At 44.1% G+C, this 20,903-nt stretch overlaps 1 protein-coding gene across 1 annotated transcript; it reads right to left on the bottom strand.

Moving 5' to 3' along the window:
- Positions 1 to 1,291: 1,291 nt before the first annotated feature.
- On the bottom strand, positions 1,292 to 20,423 carry LOC149348754 (histone-arginine methyltransferase METTL23-like). The gene is made up of 5 exons (XM_089588318.1): positions 19,579 to 20,423; positions 18,293 to 18,397; positions 14,546 to 14,783; positions 12,345 to 12,429; positions 1,292 to 9,007 (listed from the first exon to the last, which is right to left on the bottom strand). The coding sequence occupies exons 1-5, from the start codon at positions 19,705 to 19,707 to the stop codon at positions 8,815 to 8,817; spliced, it is 750 nt and encodes a 249-aa protein (XP_089444444.1). The 5' UTR covers positions 19,708 to 20,423; the 3' UTR covers positions 1,292 to 8,814.
- Positions 20,424 to 20,903: the final 480 nt, after the last annotated feature.

Genomic DNA, 20,903 nt, shown 5'->3' with positions numbered 1-20,903 from the left:
CTGAAGTTTTCTCAGCACATATGCATTGAGCAGGCTCAGCAGAAGCCAGCGACAGAAGTTTTGCTAATATCCAGTGTTTTCACAATAATTGTGCCCATCAACCGGAAGTAAAATGGTGTTTTGCTCAAACTTTTCAACTAGCCGCACTTGCACAGACTGTCCGATAAACTGTTAACGGCATAAAAGGTTGCATAGTCCTGGAGAGGTATACACACAGACACATTAAATAAGCCTTCAGCGTTTTTCAACCAAGCATAGAGTGATCACACCTGGCTCAAATTTTAAGTGAAACATGTTCCGGGAAGTGCTGCTTAATGTGCACTCAACAGCGCACATAATATACCTAAATTCATAGTGATCAGGTTTCGCCGCACCAGAATGCAGGCGGCAAAACTGTGGAGCAAATAAGCAACAAGGTTGATAGGATTATTTCGTAGAAAGAAGTACACTATAAACATGAATGCATTCTTGTATATAAATTTACGCACGTACATAAACATACATGCACATTCATGTGCACAGCCCTCGTGGCTGTGGTGTGAAGTCATTTCCTGGCTGCATTTACTAAATTAAAATGTTCTTGTACAACAATGCAAATAAAAAATTAGCAATAGATGAAGTTACTTGTGATGCACAGGAAGATATTGAATTCAAGCCTACATACACATGCAATCAATATATTAAAAATATACTTCACAACCCACAATACTAACTGAACGCAGTGTGCAAGTGCCCCAATAGCCACTCACAAATAGGCCTAGACTGAGCAAAAATGTGTATCAACATTCTAGGACTGATAGGCGAATATTCAAGATGATGTCGGCGTGGAGCCCCTAGATAGATGTACCATCAACGGCAGGCACGAAATGAGAAAATGCCTAAGCAGTGCACGAAAAGAGATTCTGTGTCACAACAACTTAGATGGCTGCAAAGGACAACGTCCACACAAATATTGTCAATTTGATGTCGCCCAAAATGTACTAGAGAACACTGCATTTCAGATGTCACACGGAGGCCAGACACACACGAACAGTGACGACAAACTTCAGTGCAGTGGTTCTACATCAACAGGACTAATCATTTTCAGCTATAGTCACATAGCCAGAGCCAGTGCTTGAGCCAAAGCTCTAGGACACTCCTGGCCTACACAGCCACATGGATCACTAGCGCACTTTTGCTCACAGCAAAATCTCCAATGCCAACATCAGGGGACCTCACTAAGATCAAGGCGGCAAAAAAGTCACAACCTCTAAGTGTAGGAAGTCTGCATTACACAGAAAGCACAACCATATACGGTTACATAGTATGTTTAATACACTTACAGCATCTCAGCACAATCTCTTGGCAACGAAAGAAGAAAAACGAAGACTATCTCACTCCACTTAGAAAACCATGCGACTACACCACCTAGACTGCAACATACACATATTACAGACCCTGCTGCCTTATATATCAACAAAGCTAACTGCTGCCTACCTGGTCAAGGTGTCACAACAGCTGCTCACTGACGACACAACATAGGTAACAGAAACAACAGAAAGCAAACTTTGGACAGAGCACACTACAGCATTTGTGCTGTTTTTGTACATAAAAATCTGTAACTGTGCGAAGTGAAAAACACGAATGCAACAGGGACACGACAAAAACACAACAGAACACAACAGAAATATGACAATAATTCAACACAAACACAACAGGCATTCATCATAAACACAATAAGAATACAAGTGAACTTTGCCACAGTACAACAAGAACACAAGAAGAGAAAGTGAAATAACCCAGGAGGCTGATAGTGCACAAGCTGGTATGGTTCAATTAACATTATATAATGCTGCTTTGATGAAACATGAGCTTCCACGTGTTAAGCTACATCAGTTCACATAACTTCAGGACATGAATTTTAGTACAGGCCAACTTTGATTTAAGTGTGGTGGCCAAAAAAGCTGGGTCAGTTCCTGATGAGGCCAATAACAATCGTCGCCACTTATGTCTGAAGTAGCACGGTGGCAAAACTACACCAAAACCCGGCATGTGCGAAATCTGCTCAGAAAATGAAATGCCACTGCCCAGCAAAATGATTTGTTCACGGAAATAACAGTATTCATACTGAGCGTGGAAACTGCCAAAGACCAACAGACTAAACACCAAGCAACATAACATGAGGGCATACACCATGCTAGTCAAAAGTCATCAAACACTTCAGCCCTCTCAAGAAACAGGCCATACCCACGTACTCTACTGAAAAACACAAGTTCAGCCTTCATTCACACCAAGACTAGATGTTTGTGCGCTCACTCAGCCTCTTGGTAAAACATGGGGAATCCCCTCTTTGGTATAAATGTCTGCCAGTATGTTTGCATGTTTAGCACTGAGATAAACTGGGATGACAACACGTGCAAGATCTCTCAATATAAACACTAGAAGAGGAAGATACACAAGCACGGAGCTGAACAGTGCACAACGAACAGTTAAGTACCCAACAAATCTGTTTCAGTGTTCATACTTGCATCACTTCTTCAATACAACCACCTCTCCTGACAGCACATGCCAACCCAATAAGGTACAACCTTCCTCTAGTGGAAGCAGCATTCTCTTCTCCTACGGTCACCGACATGAGCATGTTTTTTGGAGTGGGGACGGAAGATGTGAAAACGACGCATTATGACAGCCCTCTCATCTCCTGCGCACTTGCCAAAGAGAGGTTCAAATGTGGTCCATGCATGTACTTTGGATAAAAGCTGTTTGCTGAAGAAAAAACTTGCAAAAGCGAAAACAATGGCACACAGATGTTGCGAAATGCCCGGTGACGGGTCAAAAGCTCATGCATTACGAGCGCTATACGAGGTTTCTGTAACAACAGTTACGACACAGTCCACTAGGTGTGGGTATAGTGACATTGTTTGAGGGATCACTGTGACGTGGAATCGCTAAAACAGTTGCTTAAGCAGTCTGACTTGCCCTTTGTGCTAGGAATGCTAAGTGCTAACGAAGGAGCCTACGAGCTGCCACCAGCACAGGAATGTGAATATAGATGTCCGAAATCAACAGCCAAATGCTGCAACCACAGGCGTCTAGTCTGCACAGATATTCCTGGTTTGAGTGACTTTAATCAAAAAAAGAAAAAAGAAATTCGATTTTTAATCTTCCAACTATACCTGTAAACAATCAGCACTCAAACAAAATAAATGTTAAAAGCTAAGTGATCAGGCAATTATCTTCAGCCGAAGCACATCCTGTCTTTTGGAAGAGTGTTTGTCAAAAAGTGCTGAATGTTTATTGCGGGCAAGTTTATGTGCTTCGTTTTACTCGAATCTAACTTCTTTCTCAAGTTTCACGTACATGTAGACAAACACCCTGTCACTGTGAGCTGCATTCCAAGGCATGCCAAAGAGAATTCTGTTTATGTTCAATGTATTTAGGGGCACCCCCGAAGTAAGGAACAATTCATTTAAGGCTATAATTACTCGCTAGCATATAAATGACTGCAATCAGGTGGATATGCTAATGATAGCAATCACTCCCTTGACTGAAAAGGGAGTTGTTTTCAGCTACAGGGCAAGTAAAAAATGTGTGAGCAAGTCAAGAATAGCTGGGGTACACCAGTTCAAGGTTAAATGCATTAAAAGTTAAAGCTAGAGTCAGAGGATAACATACTAGGCGTAGCAAAACAAATGAAACATGCATCTTAGAGGCACGTTACAGAAAAGTTCAACTATTGGAGGGACAATTAGCAGGTCTCTGTATCTCTGTACTGAGTTCTAAATACAGGTAGTAAGACTTGGGAACAAGATTCGAAACAACACAACATGGCGGCTGACTTTAACAGTACAAACTGGACAGCCAAACATTAACAGTTGACAGGTTGCAAAAACATGCACATGCACTGGGTATACTACCCAAATCTGATACAAAGGCATCATGAGGGCTGACAAGGAGAAGATGTACTAATGTTGGGCAACAGCATAGTACGGAGATAACCATTACAGATCTTCTAGTTTACTGTTAAAGTAAACATTCTTGACCTGGTGCAACAATGTGTATGTACATTTACAATGGCAAAATACATTTTTATGCACATTTCGTTACCCATATAACTCATAGATCCTTGTTACCAATCGTAACTCTTTACTCGATGTGAAGCTGTAGTACAAGTCACAAGATGCACAAACATTAAACAATGGCAACAAAGAGCCCTTGTCTCCCGAATACTGTCTTTATAAAAAGCTCAATATTGGTACTTAATACTGATGAGCCAGCTTTTTTCCTAGCACTGGAAAAATATGTTACAAATGTTAGGTTTTCTTTCCAAACTAACACATGATGGTTGCCAGTGTGTTTACTTTTTAAAACATGTATGATTAGCTTGTACATTACCTTTGTGCGATATGCAAAAGCAATAACATGTGCATATTTTTGTTTTGCATGTCAAAAGAAGAACATTTAAGTTGAGGGACAATTAGGTTTGACTTGTAGCTTACACTTGTAGGCTACCTTTCCAAAGCAAACCAAATACAAAACAAACTACTTTTCACAAATAACTTCCTCTTCCCCTTGACCAAATCAACTAATAATTGTTAACAATAATAACAATAATTCCAAAGAGTTGTCCTCGATGTCCCTTAAATACTCCCGTTTCTCTCCTTTTAGACAAAAATTTCATGCATCTTAACTGCAGCACAGTAATGAATTCTTCCAGTAGTGGCAACACATATTATTTTATTTTTTGTGCCTTATAAAAGCTCTGTTTTTAGTAGAAATACTCATTTTTGGCATTAGAAGGTGACAATCCATCAAACTGGGCAAACTTTAATTCGTCTACCCTTTAAAGTGTCCTGCATCTAACACAACCTTCTGTCGGTAGTAACAGAAAAACTAAATACAACTTTTATTTACCATGATGGAGCTGTCAGGCTTTGCAGCTCTTAAATGCCATGCGCATTTTGGATATTATAGACAGGCAGTAGCAAACAACACTTTTGGCGTAGTGTACAAAATGTGCTCCCTTAATTAACTAAGCAAGCATCTTTTACGCATTTCTCTTCGCTCGACAACGTTAAGCCATCAAGCCACTCCCTTACAAAAAAAATTTTAGACAGTCTATAGTGTGTCTATAGACTTCTGTCTATAAAGTCTATAGACTTTCTATAGACAAATAATAGAAAACAGTCTATAGGCAATATAAATGCCATAGACAGTCTACAGACAATCTATAGATTTATGGCCATACACTCTTAGTAGACTTTTGTCTATAGATAGTCTACAGACTATGAATAGACAAAAAGCAGTATCTATAGGAAGTGAATAGAGTCAATAAGAAGTCTATAGACTGTCTATAGACCATTTTTATAAGGGCTACGTCAGCAAAATTGTGGATACCGTGCCAAGCACGTGGTGAGGCAGTAGGAGCGTAGTGAAATATTGAAAGCGGCAAACTCCGTACACCACATATATGTACAATGTGTTATGACACATACTGGGGCAAAGTGTTGTTCCCATATAATACGCAGGAGGGCGAAGAACATTTCCAGGCGGTTTAGACCTTGGCAAACTTAGTGCCTAAAGTCACGACAAACGCACATCGACCAGTAAGTTATGTGGTCGACAAAGTGGCCAGCACATAAGTGTGGACACGTCACACAAGCTCTTCAGCAAAGAAAAAAACTTATATTGCAAAACATTAACTACAGTATGCCACTAACATACACAGTCCTACAATGATATAATTTTCTAATGTTGAGCTTTCAAATGTAAGCACACATATCGACAAGTCTGCCAAGCACTTTGATTCTACATTCACAACAAGGCTGAACAGGCAGAACATAAATTTTAAATTACGGTGCTTTTTGCCATCACAAATGACAAATGACAATTGGGCAATAGGAAAGGACTATAACGGATCTGAAGGTGAGATTATTTGTCTACAAGGTTGTTGTTTATACAAGGACCCGCATATTTCTTGTAACCAACTAAAAAAGCTTCCTGGGGAAAAACGTCAGTTTTTCAATGGTTAAGACTTGCACAAAGGTTGCACCTTCAATCCAGTTTGTTAAAATTGAGTTCGACATCAGCGCCTGAAGGGCTCATTAAACATAAATGAAAAAAAAGAAAGCCGTCGTCTACATACCTTGCCATGCAAGGCCAGGTTCAGCCTGCTGGCTCTATCGGTGTCGCCATCTCTTGCTGATGCACGGAATCAACAACACTACTGATGTTTCTTCAGGCAGATGGCAGCACTGGTTAAGTCAGCCAGTGGTATTGAACAGAGTTCTTTAAGGTGTCACAAGAAATATGAAGCTCCCTGCACATTAGGAACTGCATAACAATTTCTCGGCACTTGTCACAATTCCAACACAGGTATATAGCATGTGACTCTTCCCACGCATGAGAATACCTCGTAGAAGAAGCATAGGAATGTGGTGACGCACGTTCACGCGCGATATTATACAGTGGTATCATACAGCAATGTTGGGTTCGCAATGTATGTTACATACATAGAAATGTCATGACATTGCTACCATCATCTCCGAACAGGCATGGCATAAAAACTTTGCGTAACAAGCCAGGAATGAAAAAACAAGCTTTGTTACAACGTACAGGCAATATGGTGATGTAGGTGTCCGGAACGCAGCTGAAACTCTTTTGAGAAGACACTGTGGCAGCAAACACCAAGACAAACTGCTGCAGGCATAACAATGTCACGGCAGGCGTAAAACTGACAACGTGGCAACGTGAGTACAATGAAATGAGAATGAGTCAGTGGGTGCCGGTTGAAGTATCTTTCACAATAACAGCAGTCACAGCAAGCAACGATCTGAACCCTCTTTGATTTACCTGTTGTGCTGGCAACAATTAATTTCAATTAAATCCTGCTGGTGAATCTCTAGTTTCCCAAAACAGCCGAGAAGTACACTACATCCTTCTATCAATGAGAAATGAGGTGCAAAAGAAACTGACCTGTCTGCAATGTTGTGCGCAGCATACTTGTTTCTGGGCGCATGCATACACTTTCCTCATGATACCCTTATGATACAAAAGATTTTTAATGGCCTCGTTAATGAGACAGGTGGATAAATAAATCCTAGCAACATTTATAGTGCCTTTTTCAGTGACAAGATTAACTAAGCTTACTTGACAAAATCTTAAAGTTTCTCAATATATATCGAAACCACACCTCCTGTTTTACATGTAGTGCAGTGCTACAGCAAGAACTGCACCGTAAACCAATGAATGCAATGTAAACAGAATTCAGGGCGATAAAGAAAAAAGAAATGAAGGAAAGCAGCAATGTAATCCATATAAACTTCACCCAGTATACTGGACGCCTTATTTCTCGAAAAAGGTTTTTTGATGAAGTGCTTTAAAGGGACAGTGAGGAGAGTTCGACTAATAATTTTTTTACAGCAAAATCCGATAGTTCGGCATTTCATGGCTTTGTTGCCACTTGGCCGGCAGCGAAAGATGCATTTATTTCTAAGAAATTTGGATTCGAAGTTGAAAAAGTTTTTCCCGCCGCTCTGATTCGAACTTGGGATTCTCCTATGACGACACAGGACTAAGTGGCGTGAAGCATGACGTGCACATGACGTAACGCAGACTCCGTGATAGCAGCAGCCGAAAAGAAAGCTACCGCCGGCTGCACGTTGAAGGCATCTGTCGGCTATTGCGGCCGTCGCTACCGTCGCTTCACTTACGTTTGCACCGGCGTTTTGCCAGCGTTACGATGGATCCCATTCTCGAAGTTGTCAACGAAGTTCTAGCAAATAGACACCTTTATCATACCGTGTACCTTGGTACCGTTAGCGGAATACCGGGAGCCCGCCTACCGCCGACGAGCAGGCGCTGATTGGTCCCGATGCTGCAGGCGCGCGCGTAGCTGCCGGGTACGTGGCGCCATCTGGCGACGTCAAGCAGATTTGCACATGCATTGGTTGCGCCTCAGTGATTCGTTGATTCTCGTGTCCTAGCGTTGCTAGAGCCATTGGTTCTAGCAACACTGTTTTGTCCTATGACGTCACCACGCTTGTACTTGCGAGTTTGGCCTGTGGCGGCGATACCTGTATTTTGATTCTTGCTCTTTTCTATGTTACAAGAGTTTTGTTGTCAGTATGACTGGCGTTTTTGTAATCAGGAGCTGGTATTCTGTCGATACAAGCCAACTTCAATTTCTCCTCAGTGTCCCCTTAACCTCTATGGTCAACAAAAGAAATTCAACTGTCCTAACCAGAGCTGCGTAAGCTCCATACTTAATGCAGCACCAGCATGAAACCAATTTTATGCTTGGAAACTATGTATAATCAGGGTTCACAGTTTAAAGGTGAAAAAAAATATCTCCACCAGTCCTCATGGTAATTGTTTGGCTTTCGTCTTCGTCTCTTCGAACCAACGAATGAATTGCTTCAGCGCTTGTTTTTGGTTGTTTTATTGTTTTTGTCTAGAGTGACAAGGTTTAATGCACCAGTGTCGAACCAGTTCTGTGATTGAAAACTATTTATAACCAGTGTTTACAGTTTAAAGTCGAAAAAAAAAATCTCCTACAGTCCTCATGGTAAACCTAAACCACAAGTCAGAAGCCAGCACGGAATCGAGTTGTTTGGATGCAAGGGCATGATGAGCGCTTAGAAGAAAAAAATTAGCGCTTACGAGGCATTTTCCGGAATGGGGAGGACAGGATGGTCAGGTGAGGAAGCACGATAGTTGAGAAATGACGATGCATCACCGAAAAGACAGTACAGCGTACACTATCGCTGCGATGAAGGCCTCGGCTACAGTACTGCCGGTGCCAACAAACGTGGCGTGGCGCCCCGTTCTCCTCTCTCACGTCTTGGCCTTGTCCGAGGCATTGGGCTCCACGGTGGTGTCTATGCTCATGACAAGCATCTCGATGGTGTGCGAACCCGGAAGGCCCGAGCCGGCCAGGTTGGGCGAGTCTGCCTCAAAGTTTTCAAGCGGAACTTGGACGCAGACCAAATTCCACTGCCGGAGCAGGCCTTCCATGGAGTAGTCCGCACTGGAAGCACAGAAAATTCTCATGGTTAATTCATCATTTTTTTTAAAGTAAAATGTTAGTAGTGTAATGTATTGCCACCAGAGGGCAGGATGTAACCTACTCCTGAGTAATCATCATCATCATCATCAGCCTGACTACGCCCACTGCAGGGCAAAGGCCTCTCCCATGTCTCTCCAATTAACCCTGTCCTTCGCCAGTTGCAGCCACCGTATCCCCGCAAACTTATTAATCTCATCCGCCCACCTAACTTTCTGCCGCCCCCTGCTACATTTGCCTTCTCTTGGAATCCACTCTGCTACCCTTAAGGACCAGCGGTTATCTTCCCTTCTCATTCCATGCCCTGCCCATTTCCTCCTCTAGATTTCAACTAGGATGTCATTAACCCACATTTGTTCCCTCACCCACTCCGCCCGCTTCCGATCTCTTAACGTTACACCTATAATTTTTCTTTCCATAGCTTGCTGCATTGTCCTTAACTTAAGCTGAACCATAGAGTTTCTTACTATTACCTAGAGGGAAAGCTGGTGGCGCTGCACTTCAGCCACCATGGACGCTCAAAGCATCATGGGGCGGTGAGCTACTTGTTGCGAGACAGTCGTAGTTTTTAGGGAACACGGAGTGTCATTACTAAGACGTTTCATTCCAAAAACGCTGTTCGCGTGTGCGCAGACGACTTTGGCGCGAACGCAGTGTGCAAAAACCATAGTAGTGAAAACACGACGACACATGACGCCAATAAAAGGTTTTACTCTTCCGAAATGCCATTAAAAAACCTCTTAAAGTATCTAAGCAACAAAATTTTTTTTGAAAACATATTTACTTTTAAAAGTGCACCTGTTAATTACGAAATATTAGTTGTTTTAGTGTTCATCACTTGGCCAATAGGAAAGCTAGTCATCTCTTATTTTGGGCAAACTTTGCACTTAAATGCTTTTCTGCTCGTTTGTTGCAATCATTAGACAAGATATTGAATGTTAGGACATTCGTAGTTATTGAACAGCTTTATTTTTCTATTATTTTTTGTCCAAAAGTTGCAGTTCCGCAACAAGTAGCTCACCGCCCCATGATGCTTTGAGCGCCCATGGTGGCTGAAGTGGTCTCGAGGGGTCGCCATGCAAACTCCCATAGAGGGGTCGCCAGCTTTCCCTCTAGGTAATAGTAAGAAACTCTATGAGCTGAACCCTCTTCGTTAGCCTCCATGTTTCTGCCCCATAGATGAGTACCAGTAATATACATTGGTACTCCTGAGTACCAGAGCTAAAATGTTGCGTTGCAAAATGCACAATAGACAAACAAAGACGGTGCAAGCACCCCTACTTTTGCTACGCAGAGCACCATTCACAGTACAAAAAGAAAATACCCAAACAACTGGACAGGAAGCAGAACAAGTAAATGTTACAAACACAGGTCTAAAGCAGACACTCAGAAGAAACAGCAGATCATGTTATGTCCATGGCTGCACCATGACGCAGTCAATTACAGCTGAGGAAGTCGTGGGATGGAAAAGAGGGAGAGAAAATGCAGTGATTAAAGAAAACAAAACAATTAATTAAATATAACAGCACAAAGATTCCCCAGGGTGACAAATGATGGCGCAGAAAAGGACTACAAATAAATTCTGATCCAGAAAAGGGTTGTAGCGCCGAAACAGACAACACACAGAAAGCTATACGGGACAGGCGCAACTTCCAACTGATTTATTCACCGCGAACGCGAATTAATATAAGACAATCAAGAAGGGTCGCAAGAACCACACATGCGCGGGAGGGATGTACAAAAATTGAACAAATTGAAGAAACAGTTTTTGAAAAAGAAGATAGCCGAGTCACACAGGTGTCTCACCCCCGTGTATCTAAAAAAGCAGTTTCATTTTTATATATTGCAATTGAGGGGGTACTAACACAGTCGCTACAGTTGATTTTGATATAGAAAGCCTCTAACAGTTCACGGGCTGTCTGGTCCTGACTTCTACTTAAAACCTTCGTTTCTTTCAGCCTTGCTGTACACTTAGTCTTTCTTTCTTCACTGCAGGCTTTACAGTGATGGGGCAGATGTGAGCCTGTGCCATTTTTTAAATCCCGATCGTGCTCAGCTAATCGGTCATTAATACAGCGGCCGGTTTGGCCGATGTACTTCTTTCCGCACGTCAGAGGAATCTGGTAAACGACTCCCACAGCACATTTAACAAACGGGCCTGCATGTCTTTTGTTACATGCAGTTTTCTTTGCTTTGTTGGGATCAGTTTTAACGCACAGGGCAGCCAGTTTCTTGGGGGCGGAAAAAACCACAGGTACCTTATATTTTGTTGCCACATGCTTCAAATTGTGCGCCACCTTATGGGTGTACGGGATGACAACCGGTATACTTTTGGTTTTGGTGACCTCATGTTCATTGCCTTCTTAAATGTGCTGTGGGAGTCGTTTACCAGATTCCTCTGACGTGCGGAAAGAAGTACATCGGCCAAACCGGCCGCTGTATTAATTACCGATTAGCTGAGCACGATCGGTATTTAAAAAATGGCACAGGCTCACATCTGCCCCATCACTGTAAAGCCTGCAGTGAAGAAAGAAAGACTAAGTGTACAGCAAGGCTGAAAGAAACGAAGGTTTTAAGTAGAAGTCAGGACCAGACAGCCCGTGAACTGTTAGAGGCTTTCTATATCAAAATCAACTGTAGCGACTGTGTTAGTACCCCCTCAATTGCAATATATAAGAATGAAACTGCTTTTTTAGATACACGGGGGTGAGACACCTGTGTGACTCGGCTATCTTCTTTTTCAAAAACTGTTTTTTCAATTTGTTCAATTTTTGTACATCCCTCCCGCGCATGTGTGGTTCTTGCGACCCTTCTTGATTGTCTTACTTTCATTCGCGTTCGCGGTGAATAAATCAGTTGGAAGTTGCGCCTGTCCCGTATAGCTTTCTGTGTGTTATGTGTTCCGGCGCTACAACCCTTTTCTGGAAACATGCACCAACTAGCCCCCCAACAAGTATTACTCAGTTAAAATTTGATCCCATTGAACTCTTTTAACACACATCGCAACATCATCTGCATACGTTGGTGTCTCTGCATTCCGTGTCCACCAAACTGCTATTTTCATGGCAGTTCGTTCAACTTGCAGCCTTATGAACAAAGCAGTCAGAAGAATGAAGTTGAACGCGCTTCAACAGCTACATACAGCAGAACTGCTAGGGGAGAAACGGGCTCTTGGCAGACAAACTTGCCCCTCTGGCAAAGAACGCTGTGGTATTTACACAACTGCTGCGATAGCACGCAGGTCTGGAGTGGAAACCATCGTAGGTTTCAAGACGAGGTGAAAAAAACAGGCGGCTCTCACCTTCGAATTTGATAGGTGCACCAGAAGCGCCCATGAGGATTTTGGTGCAACAGGTAGGACACAGTGACAATGATGTTCTCAAAGTCTGCAAACACAAAATCAAAACGGCATCCAGTTTGGCTCACACTTAAGCTGAGCTGAGGACAGAAGATAAAAGAGCTTAGGTAGTAGTGCTACCTGACAAATGCTATCTGACCAGGCAGCAATGTTAACACTATTCTGAACAATGAAGAAAATATTGGAAAAGCTTGGTCTATGCTCCCTTCCCATAGAAAAACAGTGCTCTGTGACGTTGGACCCATAAAGCGTGAGAGTCGGCTACGTATGATGATTTTCTACAACTTCAGGAATGCAGAACAATAATTCAAGTGAAAGGCAATAGATCGGTCCCAGCAAGGGCAAAACAGGAATTTAATTCTGATGTCAAAAGCAGCTATTCGGCAGAATAAGACATTTACTTCACTGTCTGAACTTGTACACGTGAAGTTTAAAAAGCCTGCTAAATCTACCTGTATAATCACTGCAGAAAGCTTAAAATTTTTAGCTTTAAATCCTCTCACTTACTCACTCCAATCATTCATTCACTCAAGCCGCCGTGGTGGCTTAGTGGTTACGGCGCTCTGCTGGCCCGAAAGACGCTGGTTCGACCCCGGCCGCGGCGGCTAGAATTTCTTTGGAGGAGAAATTTGAGGCCCGTGTACTGTGCGATGTCAGTGCACATTAAAGAACCCCAGGTGGTCGAAATTTCCGGAGCCCTTCACTACGGCGTCTCTCATAGCCTTAGTTGCTTTGGGACGTTAAACCCCATAAACCAAACCAAACCATCATCCATTCACTCAATCACTCTCACTCAGGCACTCCCTCACTCACTACGATCATCCACTAACTCAATCACTTTCACTCAGCTACTCACCCACTAGCTCCCTCCCTCACTCACCCAACCACTAACCCGTCCACTCACTCACTCACCCACCCATCCACACATCCACTCACTCACTCACTCACCCACCCACTCACTCACTCACCCACCCACTCACTCACTCACCCACCCACCCACTCACTCACCCACCCACCCACCCACCCACTCACTCACTCACCCACTCACCCATCCACACATCCACTCACCCACCCACTCACTCACCCACCCATCCACTCACCCACCCACCCACTCACTCACCCACCCATCCACACATCCACTCACTCACTCACCCACCCACCCACTCACTCACCCACCCACCCACCCATCCACACATCCACTCACTCACTCACCCACTCACTCACCCACCCATCCACTCACTCACCACCCACTCACTCACTCACCCACCCACCCACCCACACATCCACTCACTCACTCACCCACCCACCCATCGATCCACTCACTCACCCACCCACTTATTCATCCACTCACTCACTGACTGACTCACTCACTCACTCAGCAACATTTCCATCGTTAAGACATAAAGCAAGTTGTGCAGTTCACAACAGATTGAAACAAGAAGCAACAGGATGAAGACCAGTAAATAAACTAGCACAGCATGAAATGACCGTGCAGATCATTTCAAATTACTGCCCTTAAAGGTACACTGAAGAGGAATCTCAACTTGTCTTTTTGCCGCGGGAACTCGATCTACACGTTCCGAACTTTCTTAGAAACTGTGATTTACTGCCCTGTGTGCCTCGTACGGTGGGCGGAGTCAACCAACGCGTGGAGCGCCTTTCACCCAGTCCCGTGGCGGCTTGCCGCTCTGCCATCGGCGGAGTAATATGTAGCAGTCCGTAGTAGCAAATAGTCTGCGCGTATTTTTATTTCTTCGGGCTTATTTTGCGGCTATATTATCTGCGAATGAAACTATTTATTCATGGAAACCTAAAAAACAAAATAAAGTGAAAGCAAAGCCTCCATGGGACTGGGTGAAAGGCGCTCCATGCGTTGGTCGACTCCGCCCACCGTACGAGGCAGAATTAAAAAAAAAAGGCGGGAGCCGGGTGTTAATTCGATTTAATTGGGGAAATCGGCCACACAGGGCAATAAGTCACTGTTTCTAAGAATGCTAGGAACGTGTGGATCAAGTTCCCGCGGCAAAAAGACATGTTCAGAATCCTCTTCAGTGCACCTTTAACCCACCCAGCACGTGCTGTAGTGAAATGGAGCCACAGTGCACCAGAAGTAAATCCCAGTCAAACAGTTCCATGCCGGATACCTTTTGGGTCATAGAAGCAGTCCGACCCGAGGATGATGTCAATGGGTCCCAGCTGGAAGAGGGCCGGGTTGAAGAGGCCCCAGGAGATGGAGACCACGGGCACCTCGTTGGCCGTCAGGCCATTGGCCTCCACATTGCGTTGGCAGTTCTTGAGACCCAGTGGCGAACTGTCAGACAGCGTCACCCGGGCTCCCAGCAGAGCTGCCAGGATTCCTGGCAGGCCCGTGCCAGCGCCAATCTGGGCAGCATGGGGCAAAGGGATGCCAGTCAGCAAGGTAGCGTTAACCCTTTGACATGCTATGTACACAAATGTGCACAGGGACGCCGTAGTGAAGGGCTGCGGAAATTTCGACCACCTGGCATTCTTTAACGTGCACATTCTTAGTGTTGTGTGTGTGTGCATGGAATGGATGAAGCCCAACAGATCAGATACATGGCAACGTTTATCACAGTAGTTCTATGCATGCATATCAGTCACGGCTGCCACTCAGCACAAAATCTGGCGGTGGTGCAGTAAGCAGAAAAGCAGGTGGTGTACGTGCCACCTAGGCTACATACATGACCTTATGACGTTATCACAACCTTCCCACCGTGGCAGGTGGCAAACACCTACCTGTTAACTGCGTAGTCAGTACATGTTAAAGAACCCCAGGTGATCAAAAATTTCCAAAAGTCCTCCATTATGACGTCCTTCATAGCCTGAGTCACTTTGGGACAACAAACCCCTTAGACCCCCCCCCCCACATACACAAGCACACGTACACACACACACACATACAGACTGACACATGCTTAAAAACATAAGGGTTTACTGATGTTTGACTGGGGACCAGTCTCCATCAGAGTGGTACACATTTGTTCCAAACCAGTAAGAAAAGGCTGCTAGAATGCGCCTGAGTTAAAACCTGAAATCAGAGCAAAAGAAGAAAAAAAGAGGTACAAAAATAGCATGTATGCATGCTCGGCACGTGATGAGTCACAGTCCAGAAGGAAGTCCAGTGGCCATGCTCCATATTTATGCATACAACAGTGCGAGAATTATGCCAGCTGAAATAAGCTTGCATATATTGTAATGAGACATCAAGAGTTACCAGGGCGCTCTGTTTCTGAAATACTTTCAGCAGCTCACCTGCTTTTTTCTATCTTTCCATAAAAGAATCTAATCAACATAAAGCTATTGCAACATCTGTTTCCATTAGGAGGCAATAAAGGCAGCAGACTTCAAAATCAGGAAAGTATGTTAGGATATAATGGCATCTCCACTGAAATTTCGTGCCTTTTCCTCTTGTTGCTATTTAAACTTGCATGCCAAACTTTTGACTAATTTAAACACTACGGATATACTTATACATCATGATTTGTTTACAGCAAAACCATGTTTTTTTTTCTTCAAAAGTAGTTTGCTGATCTTCTGAAACTAGGTATATTCTATAAAAGCACCACTAATATGGCAGCAACGAAAGATGGAAGTGCCTGTAAGAGGACAGCAGAAAAAAAATGCGTAGCACTGCGAAGTTTTGAGGTTGGCTGGCTGAAGGATACAGTGAAGCAGGCTCAAACACAGTCGCGGCAAGAGTGACCACTACACTGAACACAGAGACATTTGGGTAGAAACTCCGAAACAGGTTGACCACAACTGCAAACAAGCTGCATGCACCAGCAGAACGCATCACAAGTAGCACGTAGAATTCATCATTAAATTCAAAGGCGCCAAACCATACACACACACGTTCACGAAATGTGCGGTAGGGGTTGTGTACGAAGTTCCCCTTTCCTGCGGCAGTTCCTACATCGGACAAACCGGGCACTGTGTCAATGAGCGGATCAGAGAACACCAAAGAAATGTAGAACAAAATAAAGATGGCCCCCATTTACCCATGCACATCAGAACCTGCCCGTCGCGCACTTGTGAACCATGCTTTTCTGATGTGCGGATTTTGGCAAAGAGTAGTGTGACAAAAGCCACAGAACTGATAGAAGCATTCCATATCGAAAAGAGGGGCAACTTGTGCGTCAGCGAAACATCGATAAACCTGTATAAGGCTGAAAAAGCGTTTTTTGATCGCTGCTTATCTTCACGAAGCTGAATGTCTTCCTTGCGCATGCGCCGACAGTGACATATATGTACGTGTCTTTCTGCACATTAAATCAGTTGTGAGTGGCGCTCTGTCTCGTCTTTCTTTCTTCTCCAGTGTGTGTGTGTGCGCGTATGGTTTGGCGCCGTTGAATTTAATGATGAATAACTACCAACTAGCCCAACAACAAGTTCTTCTAAGCATGTAGAAAAAAAAAAAGCACACAACGGCTAACCACATCAACAAAACTACGGACATCAATAGGTCACGGGCAGGGATGTTATCTTGCACAGCAAACATGGGACCAATTGTGAAGATAGCAGAATGCTTTGTAACATGAGCCAAGGCCCAAACGAAGCCCAGACAAACAAGGTCAGGGCTCTGAGCCAGTTTGGCTACCACCACGCCCTAACACACCCTCGAGGGAGAGACAAGACTCCACTGTAGAAAATTTACTTTCACTAAAACAATCGATTAGACTAGTTGATAAGATAATGGAGTGCATACTGCAACCGCGCAAAACGACGCAGGACGAAGAGAGGAAAGCACAGGACAAGACGCGGAACTTCAACTAAAGTTTACTGCAGGAAAACCACATTTATACAGGAACCATAATCACACCTGATAAACAGCCGAAACCATCAAATAACACAGGCACTTTCTCGTGAATGTTTTCAATTTATCCAATTTGAATTTATTGCTTTAAATCAATTTCAATCTGTTCAATATTTATTTATGTTTCATGTTTATTATAAGCAAATATTTTTTCCTCTTGATGCCATAATGCTTTGTGATGTGCATAGCTGCGTCCCAAAAGTAAAATTAAACACACAAGCTGTGGAAAAAATGCGACACTTCATCCGGGCCACAGACAGATGAACATTAAAAGCACAGAACCACGTCAGCTGGATGCGCCACATGTATTTATAGTATGAGCATTGCTGGTAAAGCACAATGTCCCCGTTGCTTACATGCTCATTTTTACTTTTTGGGCACCTGAATGGTCAATGCGCAATACAACGCCACACACGTATTGTCACAGAGACATCATTCGTCTCGGGGAATTGTACTTTCTAATGCCAAGACACACAGGCGCATATATTTAGTAAACCAATTAACCAATCATCTGTGTAAAGTGCTCATCTGTAAGGCACTCCATACTAACTCCTAGACCTCTGACCCTGTTGAAACATATAAACTGACCGTGTTGAGCACTAATTTTGTCACCTATTCTCGCCTGTTTTTAGCAAGACGTATCAACCAAAAAGCATTACCATGAAGTTTTGCCTGCCCTTATGGAAAGACCTGTGCTAACAAAACAATCTGACAAATTGACGTACACACGGAAAGCGTATGCAGAATAAATAAATTGTACACGAGATCCCAGGTGAAAATCTTTCCCAGCTCAACGGGTTTATGGAACAATTTCCAGTTGGTTCCAGTTGGAACCAACTGGAACCCAGCTGGTTCCAACTGGAACCAACTGGAAATTGTTCCAAAAACCATTTGGGCTGGGAAAGATTTTCACCAGGGATACGTTTTGTTACCCCGATATTCTCCTCTCTAATCTCCTGGACTCCCTTTTACCAGTGCTCAAGAGGCGTGCCCGACACTTTCAATGGCAGATCATGGCATATGACAATCATATGAGCCAAATAGTAATATGGCCCACCTCGAGAATGCGTTTTCCCTTGATGTGCTCCCGGTTGAACCAGAGGTACTGGGCCAAAACGGGACTGCAAGGCCAGACGTACATGCCGTAACTTGGGTCCATCATCTGCGCACACCACGGGCAAAGATGCACGAGATATATGCAGAGATTGTGTGTCCTGGTACAATCAACCTATCAGCCGAAGACTTCAACAATCTCAAGGTATATCACCACAATGCCAGTGCAAATTATTGAGAAAAACTAATATTCTCCCACATGAAAATGGATGAACTATTTCCAGCTGGAAAAGAACTTTTCCAGTTGAATTTACAGCTGGAGTGGCTGGAAATGGAGCTCTCATTTCCACTTCTAGCTGTGAATGAAAATTTTGCAGCTGGAGCTAGCTGGAAAAAAAGTTTCCAGCTGCAAGCAAGAAATATTCCTGCTGGACACAATTTCCAGTTCCATAATTAGGCTGGAATGCAAACATTTTCACTTGGGCCGCTAGTTAATTTTTGAGCAACGTACAGTTGGCAGAAAAAATTTACCGGATGAGGGTGCGTGCTTGGGAACAAATTTATTTCAACGCTGTCATGCGCGAGCCATATAATGCCTCATGACATATAGCATACGCACGTCGACCCCTCGTGCAGACATTTCTCGCAACTGGCTTACATGACTGCGTCATGTAAGCCAGTCAAACAAGCAAAACTGGCTTACATGACTGCGTCATGTAAGCCAGTTTTGCTTGTTTTTGCCCATCCATAAACTTTTGCTGTCGACTGTACTACACCTTTCGTCGAAAGTTTAGGGTCCAGTGGGCTTTGCTTCTGGAATGATCCGGCGCGAGGAAAGTCAGGACTTCCAGTGATGCTGCAAAAGTACCACTACACAGCTTAGAGACAAACCCTCATAAGCTTGCAAGCTATTTTTTTTTTGTTTTCTCCTCCGACCGTTAAGTTCTCCCACGCACTATGTCGTTTCTCCACGATAACTAGCCGAGTTGATCGGTTCATCAATCGCTCTGAGCAAACAGTGTGAACTACGAACCTACAAACCGCGCACGAGACAACAAAAAAAGGCACAGTTCCACCACGGAGATCTGATAAGTTACAATTTTTCGCTCCCATATCGTTCGGATAAGGAGCTACGGTATATTTGATTACCGGAATCAAATCAACGCGAGCACAACCTGACAACAAGTCCGAAACCGAAACTGGATTGTCTCGCCTTGTAGCACGCGATTCCAGCCACAGTCAGATAGCACACCGCGATAAGCGGCCGCGAAGATAAGTGGCTTGCATTACCTCGATGATCTTGACGGTGAGCGACTCCTTGTGAGACTGGAAGACGAACGTCCTCGTCTTGTAGCTGCCGTCGCCGTTTTCCATGTAGTCTGGCTGCTTCATCCTCTGTTTTTTGCGGCTCAGTGCCATGTCCGCTCAACGCGTTCGACGTCGAAGGGCTCCCCTCCCTTGTCGTGCCGAGCGACTCTCGCTTCTTTAACGTCCGCGAGCACGCTACATGCTAATCTACGCACGGCTCCTACGCGTCTACCTAGAACAAGAACGGCTACGCCCCTGGCGAAAAGAAGACATATCCGAGCAAAAATAAAGCTAAACAAAAACGGCCTAACACACACACCGAACCCGCGCGCACGGCGCCTCCTCTTAGCGCTGTCCCATCTTTGAATGGCTTCGCCGCACTGCACGACCGCAGCGCCCCCTAAACTCTATTTGGTGATGACGTCAGAGCGCGCGTCGTCTGCTACGCGGTACGCAGACGACGCAACGGCATGCACGGGCGATCTCAATCAATGGCCTAAATGAAATCGAGCGAATTCTGAAAGTCTCATGCCGGTTCTTATGTGACAAAATGGGCTGACGCATCCAAATATTGAGAAAACAGCATTCAGGGCGTTTTCAACAAATATGAGCAAAATGTTGGCGATCAAGCTCAAAACTGAAATTATTCAGAGCTGTAGAGAGCGTTTTTTTCTGTGCGCGCGTCGATTTCGTAGTTTGCCGCAGAAAATGGTGGTACCCGTCTCTTTAATCCTAAATCAATAAGTGTTCATTTCTGTCTATCAAAGATAAAAATCACAGAGTGTGCAAGCGTTAAAGTAGCTGCACGCGATTATTTGGCAGCGTACAGTTGGGGACGAAAGTCTCTGGACCACGTGTTCCTCAAATGAAGCCGATAGCTCTGCTAGTAGACGACGGCTGGATACTACACTTGTGAGATGAAAGAACAAAATTCTCACTTTCACCTCCACAACTGTGGTCACCAGTCACCGGATAATTGCGCAGCTATCGGCTTCGCTTGAGGAACACGTGGTCCAGGGTCTTTTGTCCCCGACTGTACATGCAGCTATCGCAGGTATGAGCTGGCGGTCAACGATTTTCTTGTTTGAACCTAGAATCTGCAAGAAGTGTTCGATATACAAGCGATCTATTTGAGTCAGGAATGGAGAATAAACAATTTTAGGGGAAAAGACTACCACAAAGCAAAAACTTCGCCGGGTGTTTTCGTCTTGCGCACTCGAGAGGAGGCAGGCATTGTATGTAGTGGCGTCGCACTTTGTGGACGTCGAGATAAACTCATTGCTCGCCAACAGAGACAGAAAGACATC

The sequence above is a fragment of the Amblyomma mixtum genome, chromosome 4 (assembly GCF_055824585.1).
Source record: "Amblyomma mixtum isolate Tamu chromosome 4, ASM5582458v1, whole genome shotgun sequence".
NCBI classification, from domain to species: domain Eukaryota; kingdom Metazoa; phylum Arthropoda; class Arachnida; order Ixodida; family Ixodidae; genus Amblyomma; species Amblyomma mixtum.
The sequence above is the reverse complement of the archived record's forward strand: the minus strand, read 5'-3'. Positions and strand labels throughout refer to the sequence as shown.